Here is a 19,582-nt window from a genome sequence, read left to right on the forward strand (position 1 = left end):
TACCATACTCACGATGCAGCTCAGTTTTATATAACCAAACTCGTGTCAAATATATGGTAAATATTCATTATATATTACCCAAACCTAACAGAATAGAGAGTTTTTGATTTATTGTTTGACCCTGTTTCCAAATTTTCCATCACAAACATCAATTCAAAGTATTTGTGTGCACGAGTGTGTGAGTGACAGATGAAGCCTACAGACAGAGCTCTGTCCTGATTAGCAGTGTTAAGCTCTGTGAAGTTAATGAGTAGACATTACAGCAAGATCAATGGTGCCTTTCTCTCAGTCTCCATATGAACAGGCCTAATGAAAAGGAATTACACTAGTCAAACCAAGGCCTCTGTCTTCCACCTATTCCTTGTGCTCTGACTCTGCCTCTTCTGCCCTCTCTTGCTTTCATCTCAATTCTCTTCAAGAAAGACAGAACAAAAACTAAAGCTGCAAACTCTTAGATCAGCTAGAATAACAGACCTGCTAACCTCAATCTAATTTTCTCATAATGTACTGCACAACCTGGTCTAATGCTCCATTCACACTCATAGTGATTTTATCACCGAAGGTTGGTTGATAGTAGGCGGAAATCTTTTCCCAAATGGGATGTATTGCCGATGTGATTCAAATTTGATCTGTTCTCTTGCCCCTAAAAATGAACATTCTGCAGGGGAAAGCTTTTGTGCAGCTGTGCATAATACATCATATCATGAAAAAGATGAGCGATTATCAATGCAAGAATCAAACACACTCAATGTTGGCAATTTCAGACACACATTTTTCCACACATTTTTTTTATATTGCTCTATGTGGGCAGAGATAAATCATATAGAACTGTGAAACCGCTTGCGGTAACATGAACATCCATCATGGATACAGTATCTTAAAGGAGTTGGATCATGTCTTCAATTCCATTGGTAGTTTCTATATCATCTTATTTGCATAAAATCAAACCGAGTAGCGGAAAATTGGTTACTCTTATTCAAAACCAAACTTCTGGCCACATTTTTCCTGCACAATGCTCACACTGATAGATGTGGGTGTCGAGAAAAGCTTAACTCTATGCAAATGAAGAGTGACGTGATGTGACAGCTACCAGTGGAAGTAAAGGCACTGGAGGAAATATGATCCATCTCTTCTGAGATAGGCTACTCGAGTCGAGCGTAGGCAAGATAGAGGAGTTAATAGTAACTGTGAGCAATAACCCACAAGGATATTGTTAAAAAAATAAAAAATGATGCATGGAAAATCATGCTAGAAATAGTGAGCACTGGGAGCAAGTTGATTTGTGCATTGGTAATAAATCATCTTGTGCATGATGCATCGTACCACACTTTCCCTTCCAGAATGTCCTGTTTTATTCATTGTCAAAATGGAATGACATTGTAATTTTTACACCCCATTTGTGATCAGATTTTCGAAAGTTATGGTCATTTATGCAGCCCACGAAAAACATTCTTGTACTAGAAAAACAGGCAACAATATATTGTAAATGGGGTTTAAACATCCATTTTTTCTTTATAAATTACATGGCACAAAATGTGATACAATCTTGTGTGTTTGCATGCTGAAAGTTGCTCGTAATTGGCTTTTGATTTTATTATTTGCAGTCTGAATCAATTTTCCTGTGTTAAACGAGGCGTAAATGAGAATGTGAGGCCGAGCATGTTTGTGTACCATGTGTCTGGTCTGAATGATGCTTGTAAAGACTTAAGCATAAGCCAGTAAGTTGCTAGAGTTCAGAAAGGTTTTTCCCTAGTTGCTAGCATTTTATAACTACCAAATAAATTAGGGAAAACAATTTCAACTCTAGTCAGACAATGTTAATACATGTTAATAAATTTTAAGACTGTACGCCAGTGCAATCCCATTTAACAGACATATGATTATTCAGAACTGATTCTTTTTAATGAGTCAGTTAAAAGATTATTCTTGAACTCCCTCATTACTTGTTTGAATCGGACTCATTTAGTCAGTGATTTGTTCAAAGTTCATAACTGACTCCCACTGAATCAGTGGTGTGAACTGAAAAGAAGCATGAACCACTACTGTGATTAAACTTGAGATTTATATTTCAGATTCATGAGACTTACATGGTGCTTATTTTCACTATTTAAAAATACAAAAAATAATGACTTGTCCTCACAGTTCTGAGAAAAAATGTGAGATACACTCTTAAAAATAAAAGGTTCCAAAAGGGGTGTTTCACAGCGATGCCATAGAAGAACCGGTTTTAGTTCCCCAAAGAACCTTTCGGTGAACCGTTCTTAAAAGAACCAATTTTTTGTGAGAGTGAAGAACATTTTGATAATCTAAAGAACCCTTTTCCACTATTAAGAACCTTTGTGGAATGAACAGGTTCCATGGATGGCAAAGGTTCTTTGTGGAACCATTGATGCCAATAAAGACCCTTTATTCTTAAGAGTGTAAAACCTCAAAATTAAGAGGTATAAATCCAGAAATGCCAGATATAAAAAACAATTTATTTGAGATAAAAAGTTGAATCAATTCAAATGTGTTATTCAATGCCACTCTCACTTTGTTTTTCGGTATGCAGAAGATAAAACAATGCAATGATAATAAAACACTTGCCATAAGCACATAACACAACACACTGATAAAGAAACAGACAGCGTCCCACTTCCTGCTGACAGGGGCAGGAAATTGAGTTTGTCCAGAACAAAGGGAGAGAAGGCGCGTGAGAGAGAGACAGCGAGGTTCAGTACTGCTTCTCATTAAGACAGATAGTCAGCGCTCATAAGCGCTGTCATTGATATGCATGCGATCGCCTCAGCCTGTCCATCTGCAGCGGCACACGGCTGCTCGTCTATTCACTTAGACATGAGAAAAAAATTAAAGGAGCTTTTATATGTTTTATCTCTCTCACTGCTGAAAGGATGGAAAGACAGACGAGTGCTGAGGGTCACTAACACATCCTCGGCACCAGCCTTTCTATTAGTCTCTCTGCAACAAGACATCAGCTGTGTCACACAGGGAAGAAAAAGATCCCAAATACAACCCACAATAATACAATCTCACTTACTTGCATTTAAAGTTGAGACTATTTGATAAGCAAAACAGTGAACACCAAGACAATTCAATCAGTTTAAAGCTAAAGATATTCCACCACCTTACTTACTTTACTGCAGGGATAGCATCAAATGGAAATATATAAAAAATAAAGCTGTATTCACTCTAGAAATAAAGTTATATAGCGGATATAGACATATTGCATTCACATTCATGTCTGCTATTGTATGGCTTTCTAGGTTCTCTATATTCAGACCAATGAAATCAAAAACTGTGTAACTACAATTTACTCTTTTTCTTCCAATCGTGCACATAGAGTATGTCCTGGCTTACTTTGGTGCTGTAGGTGAGATTAGACAAACAGTCATTAGTCATGTAAGTTGTATTATTATGATAGCTGTATTATTATATTGTTAATGCATTATTCAATTGGTACAGCATTGGTTTTAGCATGCCAATGGAGGACAGTTCAAAGACGGATTTTTTTAAAATATTTATTTATTTATGAAAATAAAGCTTAAAAGATATGTTTTAATAACATTTCACAGTTTATATATATATATATATATATATATATATATATATATATATATATATATATATATATATATATATAATTACTATTTTTATTCAGCAAGGATGCATTAAATTGATCAACGTAATGGCTGCCTTCACAGGAATAAATTACATTTACAGCTCTTTTAAATTATAATATTTCGCTGCTATTACCGTTTAGTATTTTTGATCAAATAAATGCAGCCTTGGTAAGCATAAGACTTTTAAAAAACATTCTTTTAAATAAAATCTTTGGTAGTGTATTTGTCAAAAACTTTCTTTTTGTAATCCAGTTAGTGAACTCACTGTCAGATTAACTCTTCATATAGAATTTGTGCTTTGGGAATCCAGTTTACAGTTTACTTGCTTAAATTCTTGCTCTTTCTACACCTTTAAAATGGATCTTATGCATGCCTATCCATAAAATGCTCCACCTTAACTTTCTCAAGCATCTAGTACTGTAAATGTGGAAGAGGAAAAAAAAAACAGTGTCTACAATACTACTGGCAGCTGTACATCACAACATGGCAAAACTCAATCACTCCCATTATAATCAACAAGCTGTCAGTCATCAGAAATCAATTTTGCACTTTTGCACAGTTCTTCTGATTGTAATAGGAGTGATCTTGTTTTATTGTGTCGCTCAGATAGAATGTGTGTGACAGACAGAAACAGTCCAGCTTTAAATGGAGGGACATGAACATTTTGACAGACAATAATACATGCTGGCACACAGACAGAAACTCGTTCTTATTCTTTGACCATTTCTGAGGTCAAAGTGAATTCTGAGATGGAACCACAACAAGCGGTCAGGGTTTGGCTGGTTAACATAGCCCAGTTAACCCCTTCAGGCTGAAAGCTGTAACTACAATATTCACATGACATTTACAACTCAGGTGATTGGCTCAAAAACATCTCTGCTAAGTTCCCATGAGCAAAGATCAAAATATCAGATGCACCAGCCAGAGGTGGGTAGAGTACCCAAAAACTGTACTCAAGTAAAAGTAAAAGTACTTCTAGAAATATTTACTCAAGTAAAAGTAAAAGTACTAGTCTTGAATAGTTACTTGAGTAAGAGTAAAAGAGTATCGGATAAAAAAATCTACTCAAGTAGTTAGTTACTAGTTACTTTGGGTCATATATACTGTACTGAGCCTATTTTTATTTAGATATATAGATAAAATGTATGTAATGTATGTGTGCGTGTATAAATGTATATATTTCATCAGCCTTTACTCCAATTTATGTAATTTATTATAAAACCCTGTGAATTTAACATTGAAAGTTAATTTGCTACTAATCTTTCATTGTTCAGAAAGAGAGCAAATAACATTTACATTATTAAAGATAATTTTCACTGACAGTCTAGATTTCAATCACTCTCAGAAACTCTCATTAAAATCAATGAAACTGTTAACACTGTGAAATCAATATCTTAATTAAAGATTCGTACACACATTTGCACTTTGTTGTTCCTGCGAGAGAATTCGCCAGAAAGAGGTATTCAGTCAGTGAGCGAGTGAAGGAAGCACCGGCATTTTAGCGATGACTCATCTGAACGCCTCTGATTGGCCAATGTTTTAATAAGCTCAAAAGAATCATGTGTGATTTGTTATAATGCGCAGCGCTGTATAAACGCATCTATCTCTGGCTAAGCGCCAGCAAGCAATCACAGATCTGAATTTAGCAGCTGATGACATGTATTAAAATTAATAAAATCTTAATCGGCTATTTTTTGTCTTTTGGAAGCTGCATTCAACTTGACTCCCCTCTAAGCCACACACGTACAACAAACTAATGTCACAGTGGTATCGTGTACTGTAATCGAATGTAGCCCAAGTTATTACCTGTTAAACAGTAGACAGCACACGCGGTGTTAATCTAATAAGGATCTCCATCGCTAGCAAATAATTGCCTTTGCAGATTTTAATTCAGTGCAGTTCCAGCCATGTTTTCAACGCTCTTTCTGTTCTTAAACGTTACAACTCCGAGTGAACCACTTCAGATGCTCAGCGCGTGCGGCAGGGAACTGAACGACTCATTCAAACTGATTCATGAACCAATTCACTCGTTTGCCAATTGGTTTGATCAAGGCTTTGAACAGAATCGACTCAAAAGAATGAATCATTCGCGAATGGGCATCGCTCATTGCCCAGAGAAAAGTAGACGGCGCGTTTGGAATAAACTGAAGCATTTATAACATTTATTGCATTAAGATAAAGTAACGAGAGGAGCGTCGCCCACAGTAACGAAGTAAAAGTACAGATTTTCCCCCAAAAATTTACTCAAGTAAGAGTATAAAGTACCCATCTTTAAATATACTCCGAAAAGTATTCGTTACCCCCAAAAATTACTCAAGTAAATGTAACGAAGTAAATGTAACTCGTTACTACCCACCTCTGGCACCAGCCAAGAAACAGCCATTAAGATAAATGGGAATTCTAGTGGACTGCTTCCTATTACAAAACTCCTTGTACCATACGGCCCACAAACAGATCCTCTCCATTTTGATATTTCAATCTTCCCATTCTCATTCTCTGCTAGTCTGTAGTCTTTCATCTCAGTGTGGATCTTTTCTCTTTGTCATTCTGCACAACATTACCCCCAGCATGTGTGTGTCCTCTCTCCGCATGCTGTATATTCAGACTGTCACCACTGCCTACACCCACTCTCGTGTTCTTTCTTGTGCGGATCTTTTACACCAGCCTCCTGCAGGGTAAAAAAAAAAATAATGTAGTTTGATGTATAACATCCATAATGGCAGATGCACTCAGGAGGAATACAAACTCAGATAAAACCACAAGTGAGGGTTCCCGAGTAAGCCATGTTTATAGCAGCCATTTTCTACACTAATTTTGGACCATCATAATTTGGAATTCAGATCAATTTTTATTATCAGATTCATACATCACAAAATGTGTTAAAAATTCACCCAAAAATGAAAATTTGCTGAAAATATACTCTATTCAAGAATCAAGTATAGATGAGTTTGTTTCTTTATCAGAACAAATTTGGAGAAATGTATCCTCTGCAGTGAATGGGTGCCATCAGAATGAGAGTTCATAACGTAGGATACAATTTTTCCAGTAAAAAAAGTTGTCTCATCTGAATCGAGAGAGATTCTGCATTTACAAAAATGGAGATTTTCACTTCAAAAGATGTTAAATGATCGACTGGAGTCGTGTCGGTTACCTGTGGATTATTGTGATGTTTTTATCAGCTGAATGGACTGTCATTCTGACGGCACACATTCACTGCAGAGGATCCATTGTTAACCAAGTAATCTAATGCTAAATTTCTACAAATCTCTTCCGACGAAGATACATTTAAATAGGAATCTGTACATTCAAGAGTTTTGTATGAGGGTGATAATTGTTCCCATGTTTTTAAATTATTCAAGTAATTTATTATATTATTATTATAACCTTTATTTTACCAGGAAAGAAGCACATTGAGATTAAGAATCTCTTTTACAAGAGCGTCCTGGCCAAGACTGACAGACACAGCACGTTTGAGTGTAACAAATAACATCCAACAATACATACACATATACACACACACAAGCAAATCCATTTAATTTCAATATCAATACATAACTAGCTAAAACATCTACAACCCGATGTTTCATTCTCCAAATCATTTAAAACTACTTTAAAACGAAATCAGTTCATTCAGTTTCAATATACTTTGCAAAGAAATCCAGGCAGAGGGAGCAGCAAATTTTAATGTTTTTTTCCCCAACTCCGTACGTACCACTGGAACAGACAGTAAAAATATATCCTGTGACCGGAGGCTATAGCTACAAGCATACCTTTTACAGATGTATGTACAAAGATAGGAAGGAAGTAAACCCAGTATAGATTTATAAATAAAAACATGCCAGTGTTTTTGTCTTCGAATGGACAACATAGACCAGCCAACCCGAGCATACAACACACAATGATGAGTGAGGGTTTTAAGATTTGTTATGAACCTCAGTGCACCATGATAAACAGTGTCTAAAGCATGTAAACTCTTTGAAGGTGCATGCATATATATAACATCACCATAGTCCAGTACAGACATAAAAGTGGCTGCAACAAGCCTCTTTTTTGCCTCAAAGGAAAGACAGGATTTGATTCTGAAGTAAAAACCCAATTTCACTTTCAATCTTTTCACCAGTTGCTGAACATGAGGACCAAAGGAGAGAGCATCATCAATTAAAATCCCCAGATACCTATACTGAGACACAAATTCAATTTCTGAACCTTGGGACGTAGTAATAGGCAGAAGATTATTATGGGGGATTGATTTTGATTTAGAAAACAACATGAATTTTGTTTTATCAACATTTAAAACTAGTTTCAATTCAAGTAAGTTACGCTGAACAATATCAAATGCAAGCTGTAACTGAGAAAGAGCCAGATTGGGTGTGGCTGCTGAACTATATATAACTGTATCATCAGCGTAATAATGAAAATTTACATTTTGAACATAATGATCAATATTATTTATATATAGAGTAAATAGGAGTGGTCCAAGGACTGACCCCTGTGGCACACCTTTAGTGACATTGAGTGAACCAGAGATAAAACCTTCTGCCTGTACATATTGAGTTCTGTTTGAAAGGTAGTTTTTAAACCAACCAATCGTATGTTTAGATAATCCAATATTGACAAGTCGTTGTATCAGTAAAGTATGATCAACTGTATCAAATGCTTTTGATACATCGATGAATAAGGCTGCACAGTGTTTCTTACTATCAACTGATTCAATAAAATCATTTAGTGCCTTTAAGGCTGCCGTAGTTGTGCTATGTTGTTTTCTGAAACCAGATTGAAAATCAGACAGGGTATTATTAATAGACAGAAATTCTTTTAATTGATTGTTGACAAATGTTTCAAGGACTTTGGCCAAAACTGACAGCTTGGAAATGGGCCTGTAATTATTTGGGTGTGTGGGATCTCCACCTTTAAACAGGGGAAGGACCAACGCATTGACCAACAGAAACCTGCTAGGCTTGAAAGTGACTTCTGTGTTTTATTCATTGCTACACTACTGACAATAGTCAATTAATATTTTTTGTCTGTTAAATTTGCTAGTGCACCTTAATACTGTACACTACATACTTGTGGTAACTGAATGCATAATCAGATTAATCAAAATATTTATTAAATGAACAAGCAAGAGATGTGGAAAATGCAGAACTTGACAGGTGTTTAAATTATGTTGAGCTTTCTCCACATGAGGCTACTTGCTCAGCTTACATCAACATTCTCAGGAAACATTCTCTGTGACTTTGATGGCTGGGGCCCAACTGGTAGGGGCCCCTGTGGCTGGATCTTTTCTAATGAGAAGAGACATAATATATTTAATGCACTTATTATCAACCAGAGTTCAAATCCAAATGTGAGTGACAGAGAGGGCAAAATGAGAATGGGAACAGAGCGAAAGGTGACCGGAAGGTTTTTCTCTGCATTCCAGAATGTGGAGAGCCTTCTGCAGCCTCTGTTATGTGATATGAGAAAAAAAGAGGGTCATTATAAAAGAGCGAATGAAAAATGAGAATAAACGACAATGGATAATAAGGAGTAAAGATTTGTATGTGGTTTGTCATGTGCATATTCAAGTCAATGGACAATAAACAAGTACACAAATGCACACAGTCACATAATTAACTGTGCTGACGGGAAAAATATCCCAATAAGATTTGAAACGATTTGAAATCCATCCGAGAAAGGGGGAGAGAGAGAGAGAGAGAGAGAGAGAGAAAGAGAGGGAGAGACAGAAAAGGGAGTTACATTTATATATTTATAAAGTTTGGGTTGGTATGATTTTTTAAATAGTTTTTTTTTTTTTTAAGTTTCCTGTGCTCACCAAAGTGGTGTACTATTCATTTATTTGAAAAGTGTATATTTTATAATACTGTAGAAATATTACTACAATTAAAAAAATAATAATAATCATTGCTTTAGTCTTAAGTGTGACATAACTGTTCAGAAATCATTCTAATATGCTGATTTGGTGCTCTAGAAACGTTTCTAATCAATGTTGAAAAGAGTAATGCTGAATATTTTCGTAGAAAATTTTGATTTTTTTTTTTTTTGGATGAATAGAAGGAACAGCATTTTTTGTAACAAATGTCTTTACTGCTAAATAAAAACTAATTTCTTTCAAAGTAAATGGAAAAAACAATAATTAAAACTCCTAAACTTTTAAAAGGTAGTGTAAATATAACATATAATAAAAAAATAAAAAAATAAATTTTCAGGTGATATCATCAAGTGCTTTTCATTACAAATGACACTTAACTACAAGCTGTCAGAAAATCAATCCAATCTGGAGTTTTCATTACAAGTAACATAACGATCTTTGCCCAGAGGGTTAAATTAAAATTGTTTGAAATCTTTCCAATATTTAACGGATGCTAGTTCTCGCCAGTAGGTGCTTAGATGTCAGGCGGTCCTTAATCAGGCCAGTTTAACCTTTCTGTTACCTGCAGAACTGATACTCAAATACATTTTCATTTGCAAGTGCTGCTTAGGGGGAAAAAGAAGACGTGCTTTGACCTTTTATTTAAGCGTTAGTAATCTAAAGCTCCTAAACGATTGTATTCATGCTTGCCGACCCTTCCTATGCTTTACGTGTTGTGTGTGTGTGTGTGTGTGTGTACACACCAGGCCGAAAGAATGACAATGAAAGCGATAAAGAGACACACTGTCTAGAAGAGTTATTCAGGTGCAATACAGCATGGTAATACCGGCTGGTTTGACTTGTGTCCATTTTCATAATCAAATAAAGAGAACCCTATATCAGACAAATTCAATTCATACTGCCAGCAATAGAGCTGTGTATTCATTCAGCATTTATTTTCAGAAGAATACACTTCATTTCACCGGCCAAAGAGTGTAATTTTGTTGACGTTGTTGGACTGCTGTAATAAAGCAAAGAGAATGTTTGGGATAGAAAAAGTCACAAAAACAACCCAGTGTCAAACAGCAATGCAAACATTTAAATGCAAAGGATTACATGTGTCATCCAAGGCTGTGTGCGTTTTCACGCCGTATTAGGCATCGGGAGCTATTTGAAACAAAAGCTTGGCTGGAACAGGTCATCTGTCAACTCTGTGTATACCGAGGAGATCAGTGTAATCTTAAATAAACACAATCATGTATGTCGAGGTATGTTCAAACACACGCATTTGGAATATAATGACCCGATGACTGTTCTAGGTTATCGCTAACGCTCCTATACAAAAATAGTTCACCCAAAAAAAAAAAACGTTTATCATTTACTCACCCTTATGTTTTTCCATAGGAAAATCAAAAGGAATATCATGGAGAATTAAAGGGTTAGTTCACCCAAAAATGAAAATTCTGTCATTAAAGGCAGGGTAGGTAAAAAATGTATAAAAAAATTTTTTTCCAAATTTTTTAAAACTTTATTTATATATCAATACATAATTAAAATGTAACTACTCTTAAAAAGAAAGTATAAAAATCGAGTGTCTGTAGACCTCTCACGACTGTTTTAAAGACAGCTCATTATTTCCATTCACTCCACCCCCTCCCTTCTGGGCTCCTTCCAAAGCCTCTACTAAGGCTCGCTAAGTAATGTTATCTTAGCTATATTACGCAGCTACGTGTGCTAATGACACATGCTTCATGAAAAAATAAACAAAAAAATATGTATGATCAAAATACAAAAAGAAAGATTTACCTGTCCAGCAGAAATAAAGCCATCAAGGAGTCACTTTTCAGCCCCTTGAGTTCCCTCAGTTCTCGCCATCGCTGGAAAGCCACGCCGATATTAACTTGCGTTTTATTTCTTTGTTTATCCAAAGACTTTTTGTTCATTGCCTTTTCTTGTACTGTTACTGTCTTCCTTTTTTTGCCTGGTTTGCCTTCACTAGCTGCATAGGCCGGTACTGTGAATTTTGCTTGTTGTTTCTCTGCCATTGTTTTGGTATTCCTAGGATCCGTGCCTCTTGAACGTGCGAGCGCAAGTGGGCAGGTCATGTGTGGCAAAAGGGTGGTTGCCATGGTTGCGAGAGAGTGACAGTCGCCTAAACCAATCCTATGTTTCGTCCCGAATGGAAACAATGAGCTGTGTTTAATACAGATTAAACGGTCTAGAGTCACTCGATTTTTATACTCTTTTTATCAGAGTACTTACATTTTAATTATGCATTGATATATATAGAATGTTTAAACAAATTTGGAAGAAAGTTGTTTATATATTTTTTACCTACCCTGCCTTTAATTACTCACCCTCACAATGTTCCAAGCCCGTAAGACCTTTGTTCATCTTCGGAACACAAATTAAGATATTTTTAATAAAATCTGAGAGCTCTCTGACCCTCCGTAGACAGCAGTACAACTGCAATGTTCCCAGGTCCAGAAACGTGGCAAGGACATGGGTAAAATAGTCCATGTGACAACAATGATTCAACTGTAATTTTACAAAGCTACGAGAATACTTTTTGTGCGCAAAGAAAACAATAGTAACATCATTTATTCAACAATTCTTCCGCCATTTTAGAGTGTACCCCAGAACGTAATCAACATAATCAGCGTTGTTGGAGTACTCTCCAAAATTGCGGAAGACTGTAATTTTTGTGTTTTATGATTTTAAGATACTTTTTAAAGCTTAGAAGCATCAGTGTTCTTAGAATAATGACTAGAATTATAAAATTCAAGAGTCAGGCCCTATTAAGTAAAAACCTCTCCATAAGCCAACTGATTTTTAATGACAATTGATGAACCATTACAGACAGAACTATAGTAAACGCTGAAGATGTTAATTGATGGTATGTGTATTTGTTGAAGCCATATGATAACAATAATTCAACTTATTAAAAAATAGTTTTGTTGAACAGTGGAAATCCAGGTGGAAGACAACATTATGAAACTACATTATAAAACTAAATTAAAACTTCATTACCCAAGACCCTGTACAAAAAATTCCACCAATCAGACAATTGCAGTGAGCAAAGCAAATCAATAGAGATCCGCCCACTTCCATGAAGCACCATGAACGACACAGCTTTTTTTGTCTTCCTATAAAAATCTGCTATAAAAATACTTAAATATTTGTAAAATATTTTCAAATAAACTTAAAATATATTGTTTGTTTGGGTACAACCAATGACTTCAAATTAATATTGCAGTTTCAATTTTGCAATGGGAATTTCTTCACTAAATCTGTTAAGTACACAGCTTTCTGCCTTTGTTGTTTTGTCCAATTTTCAAATCCAAGTTTGTAACGTTGTTATTCACTTCCTCAAACACCTGTTTGGTTTACTTTTTATGAATTATAATGCATTAACATGTTCCTGTGGGGAAAATATAGAACTAAGTCACACAAATTTGGAGGGAGAATGACAAGATCTTTTTTTTTTTTACTTTTTAACACTACCCATGCTAAAAGCATCAGTCTCCTGTCATGCTTCCTGCTGCTGAATGTGTGAGAGCATGGTAATGTTTCATATCAGTGTCAGAACACCCTGTATTACACCACATCACTCAGCTCTCTGCACAAGTTCACTGTCTCCGTCAATATCAATCTCTCTCCGTTTCTCTTAGCGAACTGATCTTTTTAGTTCTTGTGCATCCGAAATGACTCACACGTTCCATCTCTTCCTCGAAACTCTTCCCACTGCAGTGCACCTCTCTCTCATTCCCATTTCAATTCGACATCAAAGAGGTGAATCAATGCTGAGCCACTAACGTTCACTTCTTCAACAGCACCCTTCATCGCAACCTCATCTTCATTGTTATACCATTTATTCTCATTCCTTCCCTTTCTCCCTCAGACTTGCGAGGTCTTTCTTTCAATGAGGTTTTCATTCTGATTTGTTGCATGCACACACAGGCACAGTTAAGCTCATGTGCACATGCATTTATTTCCTCTGTAACCTTTAACATTGATTTTCTGCTTTTAAAGTATAGCCTTGTGGGTTGGGTGTATTCAGAGATGGCTATGGATGGAGGCAGAGACTGCATCTATATAAATATCACATTCATGTCTTTTTGGCTGGATTTCAATTGTATCTATATAAACATCATATTCTTTATGATTATTCTTCCTTTTGTACTGCTGATATTTACTGCCATGGTGTAAAGTTAGGATCAGGGGTCAACAGACTTGAAAGTGATAATTTTAGTAAAATTTATAATAATTTTGTTATTCAGTGCAATCAATGGTATCTATACTGGTCAAAAGTTTGAAAAGTCTTTAACGTTTTTGAAAGAAGCCTCTTAATTTTAAATTTTAATACATTTAAAATTCTTGTAATTGCAAAGCTGAATTTTCAGCATCATTACGTCAGTCTTCTGTGTCACATGATCCTTCAGAAATCAATCTAATATGCTGATTTGCTGCTTAATAAACATGTATTATTAATGTATTTATTAATTATTAATTTAAAATTTATTTTTCAGAAAACAGTGATTTTATTTATTTATTTCTTTAGTCAGGATTCTTGGATGAATTAAAAGAAAAAACTTTATAATTAATGTCTTTACTGTCACTTTTGATACATTTTGATCAAAAAAAGTATTAATTTTTATTAATTTTATATATTTATAAAAATTTAACACAGACTTTTTAATGGTAGTTTATCACAGTTACCAAAAATCTTGAATAATTTCAGACTTGTTCAGTCTGTGCAATCAGTAAGCCTTATATTTCTAACGTACTATACAGTATATAATAAAGGTGTATTAAATTATTTTAGAGAAGTAGCAATGTCTGATAAATGAATGAGTCATTCTTTTGAGTCAGAATCAGTTTATCCATTTAGAAAACTGCTCTGAATTATTTGTATATCTACTTTGGTATTTATAATATAATGTAGTATATAGAATTAAAAGCTACTTCAGATTATGCATAATATAATTAAACAAATCATGTAAAGGTTTTTTACACACACATTTCCCACCCGTGTTAATTCTGGACCTTCTAATTATTACTAAAATTGACAATCAAATAAAATAATAATCACATACATTAGTAATTCTGTATCCCCTAGTAACATGGATGCTGTTTTTATAAGATAGCCTCACTGAAAATAGCCTTAAATAAAAGCATTACTAACTTCTTTATCTTGACTAGCAAAGTCAACCAGCTGAGATTTGCTGAAGGTCCATCAGCTAGAACAGTATGAGCCTGCATAAACTATTCAAAAAATGCATAATGTTCCAAAGTGGTCTTTTTTTAAACTTGCACTGATTGCATGTTCTTTTCCTCACCTGTCTTTCCATAGGCTGTGGTCTGGAGTTTCTCCTGGTGCTGTGTGGTTTAGAGTTGACCCAGGCGTGTCCCCGTGACTGCATCTGCTACGACTCTCCCAGCACGGTGAGCTGCCAGGCCCACAACTTCCTGGTGGTTCCAGAAGAAATCCCGGCCCAGAGCGAGCGCGTCTTTCTGCAAAACAACAAGATCCAGCGACTACTGCAGGGCCATTTCAGCCCCACCACCGTCATGCTTTGGCTCTACTCCAACAATATCTCATACATCCAGCCCTCCACATTCATGGGCTTCACCCGCCTGGAGGAGCTCGATCTGGGGGACAACAAACACCTCCGCTCTCTGGCTTCTGACACTTTTCAGGGCCTGACCCGACTCCATGCTCTGCACCTCTACCACTGTGGCCTAATCACTCTGCCCGCTGGCTTATTTGAAGGGCTGCACAACCTGCAGTACCTCTATTTACAGGTTTGTGTCCCTCAAATACTAAAACAATAACAGGAAATAGCTGGTGGCATTATTTATAATGTGCTACTATAGATATTTATTTAGAAGCTATCATAACATCACTACACATTATATATATATATATATATATATATATATATATATATATATATATATATATAGAGAGAGAGAGAGAGAGAGAGAGAGAGAGAGAGAAATAAAGCAAATAAGTGCCAGTTCTGCTAGGTCTGATTTTTATGTATATATATCATATTTAGGTCCTTCTCAGCCAAACTGAGTGTGAATTTATAAGACGCTTGGCTTGGCATGGTTGTGCTGACATTTTGAAAATCTGACTGGATACAATACCATTTTAAAGAAATCAAAAATGCCCTTCTTGAATGGATACCTTTTTTTTTTTAGACTGGCAGTGCTCCCGGTTTGAACTGCTGCTTAGGAATCATCTGACTTGCCAAATAAATCCTGATAAGATCTGCTCAAAATGTTCAATATCAGCCTTGGCAGCAAAAAGTGCTGCACTAAAACGATGACCAGAGACTATATTTTGTTCTAATGAAAATGTCAAAAAAGGAAACATACTGTACTATTCCGGTGCAAAGAACATTGCAGACACACGACTCTTGGAATTTGATTTATGTTTAAGGTTAAGTGTTTCTGACATTTCATGAGGTTTCTTAAGGCTATAGTCATATATTCAAGATTATGGATATTGTGGTTAATCTGATAAAGATCATAGTGCAATAAAGGGCTCAAATAATAAAGACAATCCAAAATGTTTTTGACATGAAAGCCTGTATGTCCTTAATTATTTTTAAATAATATTAATAAAATATATCAGAAAAAATCTCTATTACTATTCTCCAATAAAATGTGCCAAGAAAAGTAGTATCTTGCAGTGCTTTCCGCTCAGCTTCTTTTGCCCCACTTTCACAGTATTTAGCTTCCCATATAGCTCATAACCTGATAAAGATGATGCGTACTGATGAGGATGGATTATTGTAAGAATAGTTTGGCATACATATGGAAATTACTACCAAATTTATAATCAAAAATTAAATAAAAAATACACACATTAATTGCTCTCATACCAATCTTTGCAAAGCCTGCATTGTCACGCATGCTTTTTCATCATTAATACCAATGCAGAGGTAAAGAGTTCACATATTGTATATAAATATATTTACCTTCAACCCACTATGTCCTGAGAACACCATGTATATTGAAGGCACTCTGGATTTTGAAAAGATTCTTATGAAAGTAAAACATAGTCCAGTATGAATATCCAAGGTCTTACAATTTTATGATTCAACTTTGAACTCCCTTATGAAAAGGACACAGAGGCAATTGCATGAGTTGATTTGCTTCTTTCCTTGAACATGTTTTGCTGTTTTATTTATTTATTTCTCAGACAATGACAAAAATATTAATGATTAAGCTATTTTAAATTATGAAAAAAATTTACAAGTAATATTTTTCAAATACAAACACATCTACTGCTGAGAGATATAAACAATACACTAACAATGTTTTAAGCGTTTTATCAATGTTTTTCATTCAAATAGTCCAATCATAGTTATTTTAGCTGATTGAGCTGTTTTGTCACAACATGATTTCAGTCAGAGTAAAACAGACTAAAAGGAATCCATACAACATGATGAAATATTCACTAACTTTGCAAGGACATTTCATCAAAAGACAAAAACAATAACACTGTCACATTGGATATTCATATCTGTGACTCGTTTTTTCTGTGCCTGTTACTGACTGTTGGTTTATCTGCTGTTCTACAGAACAACCAGTTGGAGTTTCTTGAGGATGACATGTTCATTGATCTTCTGAATCTGAGCCATTTATTTCTGCATGGAAATCGCCTGTGGAGCCTCCACCAGAACACTTTCCGTGGCCTGGGGGCCCTTGATCGCTTGTTGCTCCATCAAAACCGGCTCCAGTGGGTTCACAAACAGGCTTTCCACGACCTGCGCCGCCTGACGACTCTCTACCTGTTTAACAACTCTTTACCTGAACTTCCGGCTGAAAGCTTGTCTCAGCTGTCAGCGCTGGAGTACCTGCGGCTCAACGACAACCCTTGGGAGTGCGACTGCAAGGCTGTGCCGCTCTGGGATTGGTTGCGGCGCTTCCGTGGCTCCACCTCCTCATTAATATGCGCAGCTCCACCGGAGCTGGCGGGAAAGGACCTGAAACGGTTGACAAAAGAAGAGCTGCCCTCCTGTACAGGCTCAGAGTCGCTCCACCAGAGCAAATCCAGCCAGGGGGACGTGGGGGTGTCACTGAAGAAAGATCATCATCATCAATCACGCAATCATCATCATCATCATCCTCACCTCCCGCATCAGGATCAATACTACCCCACCTCCCCGTCGCCACTTCCTCGACTGCCCAAGTCGGGACGCAACAGGAACTGCACAAGGCATCGAAACCGCAAGGGCAATGCTCAGAACGAGGTGTATAACCTAAAGGAGTTAGCCAACAAGGAATCGGACGACAAATATGACCCATCAAAACCGAGACGAAAGAACAAATGCATCCCACAGACTTCGGTGGGTCCCCCTAGTGGTGTGCAAAGAGTGAACAGTAGGGCGGCGGCCCTCTTGGCACCTTGTTTCATCATCCCTCTTTGCTTATTGGTTTGTCTCACTGCCCTTATTTTCCGCTGAGCCTTGCGGAAACATCTACTAATGGTTTTAATGAACAAACTCAGCCCTCTGTCTACTCTGGCTCCTACAATTCAGTGTGCGAATGTGTGTGTGTGTGTGTGTGTGTGTACGTTTGTGTGTACATGTGAGCCCCTTTCGAGGGACAGAGGACTTGTGCGAAGTTGCAGGCCTGCATTTAAAACCAGAGATGTTAAGAAACTCTGGGATTTGTGGCCGAGAGACGGGACACTAGATGGACTACTCCTCGATCATCACCATTTCCTGTTGCTCCAGGGCATATTCAATAAAAAAAACAAAAAAACAAAGAACAAACAAACAAAAATAAAAATATATACAATTGTTAACTACATTCGGTTGTACATCACACCTCTGCAGAATAATTAGCAGCTCATTGTGTTCAAACTCATCACCATTAAAACCTCGGAATCCCTGTCATGACCTCTGACCCGCACTAAAGCTGCGGCACAGGGTGGGAAAAGAGTGTGAATGAAATACATAAACCAAGCATTTACACAAATGTACACTGGGGCTACTTTACTAACCTGTTAGCATCTCAGCGGCTTCTGTGGGAGGGTTGTTGTTAACACCTTTAGCACCTGACAACATAAAAATGGAAGCAAAGCACACAAGAGAGCAATTTTGTTAGTTCTGAGACTTTTACATATAAGACATATAATTGCAGTTGCAATATTCACACATTAAAGCTGGTTCACACAGCCCCAACGAATGCTAAAAGGGTTGATACAAAACCATAAGAGCTCAAATTCTAGTGTCCTAAAGCTGCTATGCTGGCGATGTCAGTAAAGAGAAAGTAGAGTTGATGAAGGATTATGGGATGGCTTTGGGTTTGTGCGTGTTGTTATTCGTTGATTGTGCCCTTAAGATAGTATTTTGCATAAAGAGCGGAAGAATAAAAAGTTATTAAGACATGAAAAGGTCAAGTGGAGCTCATGCAAAAAGCATCATGCGTTATCTGTTCCTCAGCTGCAATAATGTGCTAATCTAGAAGGGAAATAACACCAACACTACATTAATATCTTCAAATGGCAGTTTGGGAAAATGAAACAACAGAAATACAGCTGTTAAGTCAGAGGTCAAGTCTAACCTGGAAGGGTAATTTGCCATAGGTTCCCTCAGGAAGTTCTTAACGTATTTTTTAGCGATTATTGATTTAAAGGGTTAGTTTGCCCAATTTGCAAAATTATGTCATTAATAACTTACCCTCATGTCGTTCCAAACCCGTAAGACCTTTCTGGACATGGACAGTATACTGTACACACAGTTTCAATGGAGGGACTGAGAGCTCTCGGACTAAATCTAAAATATCTTAAACTGTGTTCCGAAGATAAACGGAGGTCTCACGGGTTTGGAACGACATGAGGGTGAGTTATTAATGACATAATTTTAATTTTTTGGTGAACTATCCCTTTAAACCATCATGGAGAAAGAAAAGCATCTCAAACAGTTAGATATACTTGACATTTTAAATAGCACTAATGAAGTAAAGTGTAAAGACTGTGCATCTGTATATATTGTAAAAAACAATATATTTCCAAACTGGGGTTTGGGGACTGGGGGCCACATCTGAGCGTGCAATCAAAAGTTCTGAGAAGACAATTCAGAGAAGAAGT

General features: G+C 36.4%; 1 protein-coding gene across 1 annotated transcript in view; it reads left to right on the forward strand.

Moving 5' to 3' along the window:
* LOC132127667 (reticulon-4 receptor-like 1) overlaps positions 1–19,121 on the forward strand; it is a 106,783-nt gene extending 87,662 nt beyond the window's left edge. Inside the window, exons 2-3 of the mRNA XM_059539650.1 lie at positions 14,825–15,276; positions 17,067–19,121. Of these exons, the coding sequence (XP_059395633.1) occupies positions 14,825–15,276; positions 17,067–17,951 (1,337 nt within the window). The 3' untranslated portion in view covers positions 17,952–19,121. The remainder of the gene's footprint in view (positions 1–14,824; positions 15,277–17,066) is intronic.
* The last annotated feature ends 461 nt before the right edge of the window (positions 19,122–19,582 follow it).

Source organism: Carassius carassius, chromosome 45, assembly GCF_963082965.1.
Source record: "Carassius carassius chromosome 45, fCarCar2.1, whole genome shotgun sequence".
Classification (NCBI taxonomy): Eukaryota; Metazoa; Chordata; class Actinopteri; order Cypriniformes; family Cyprinidae; genus Carassius; species Carassius carassius.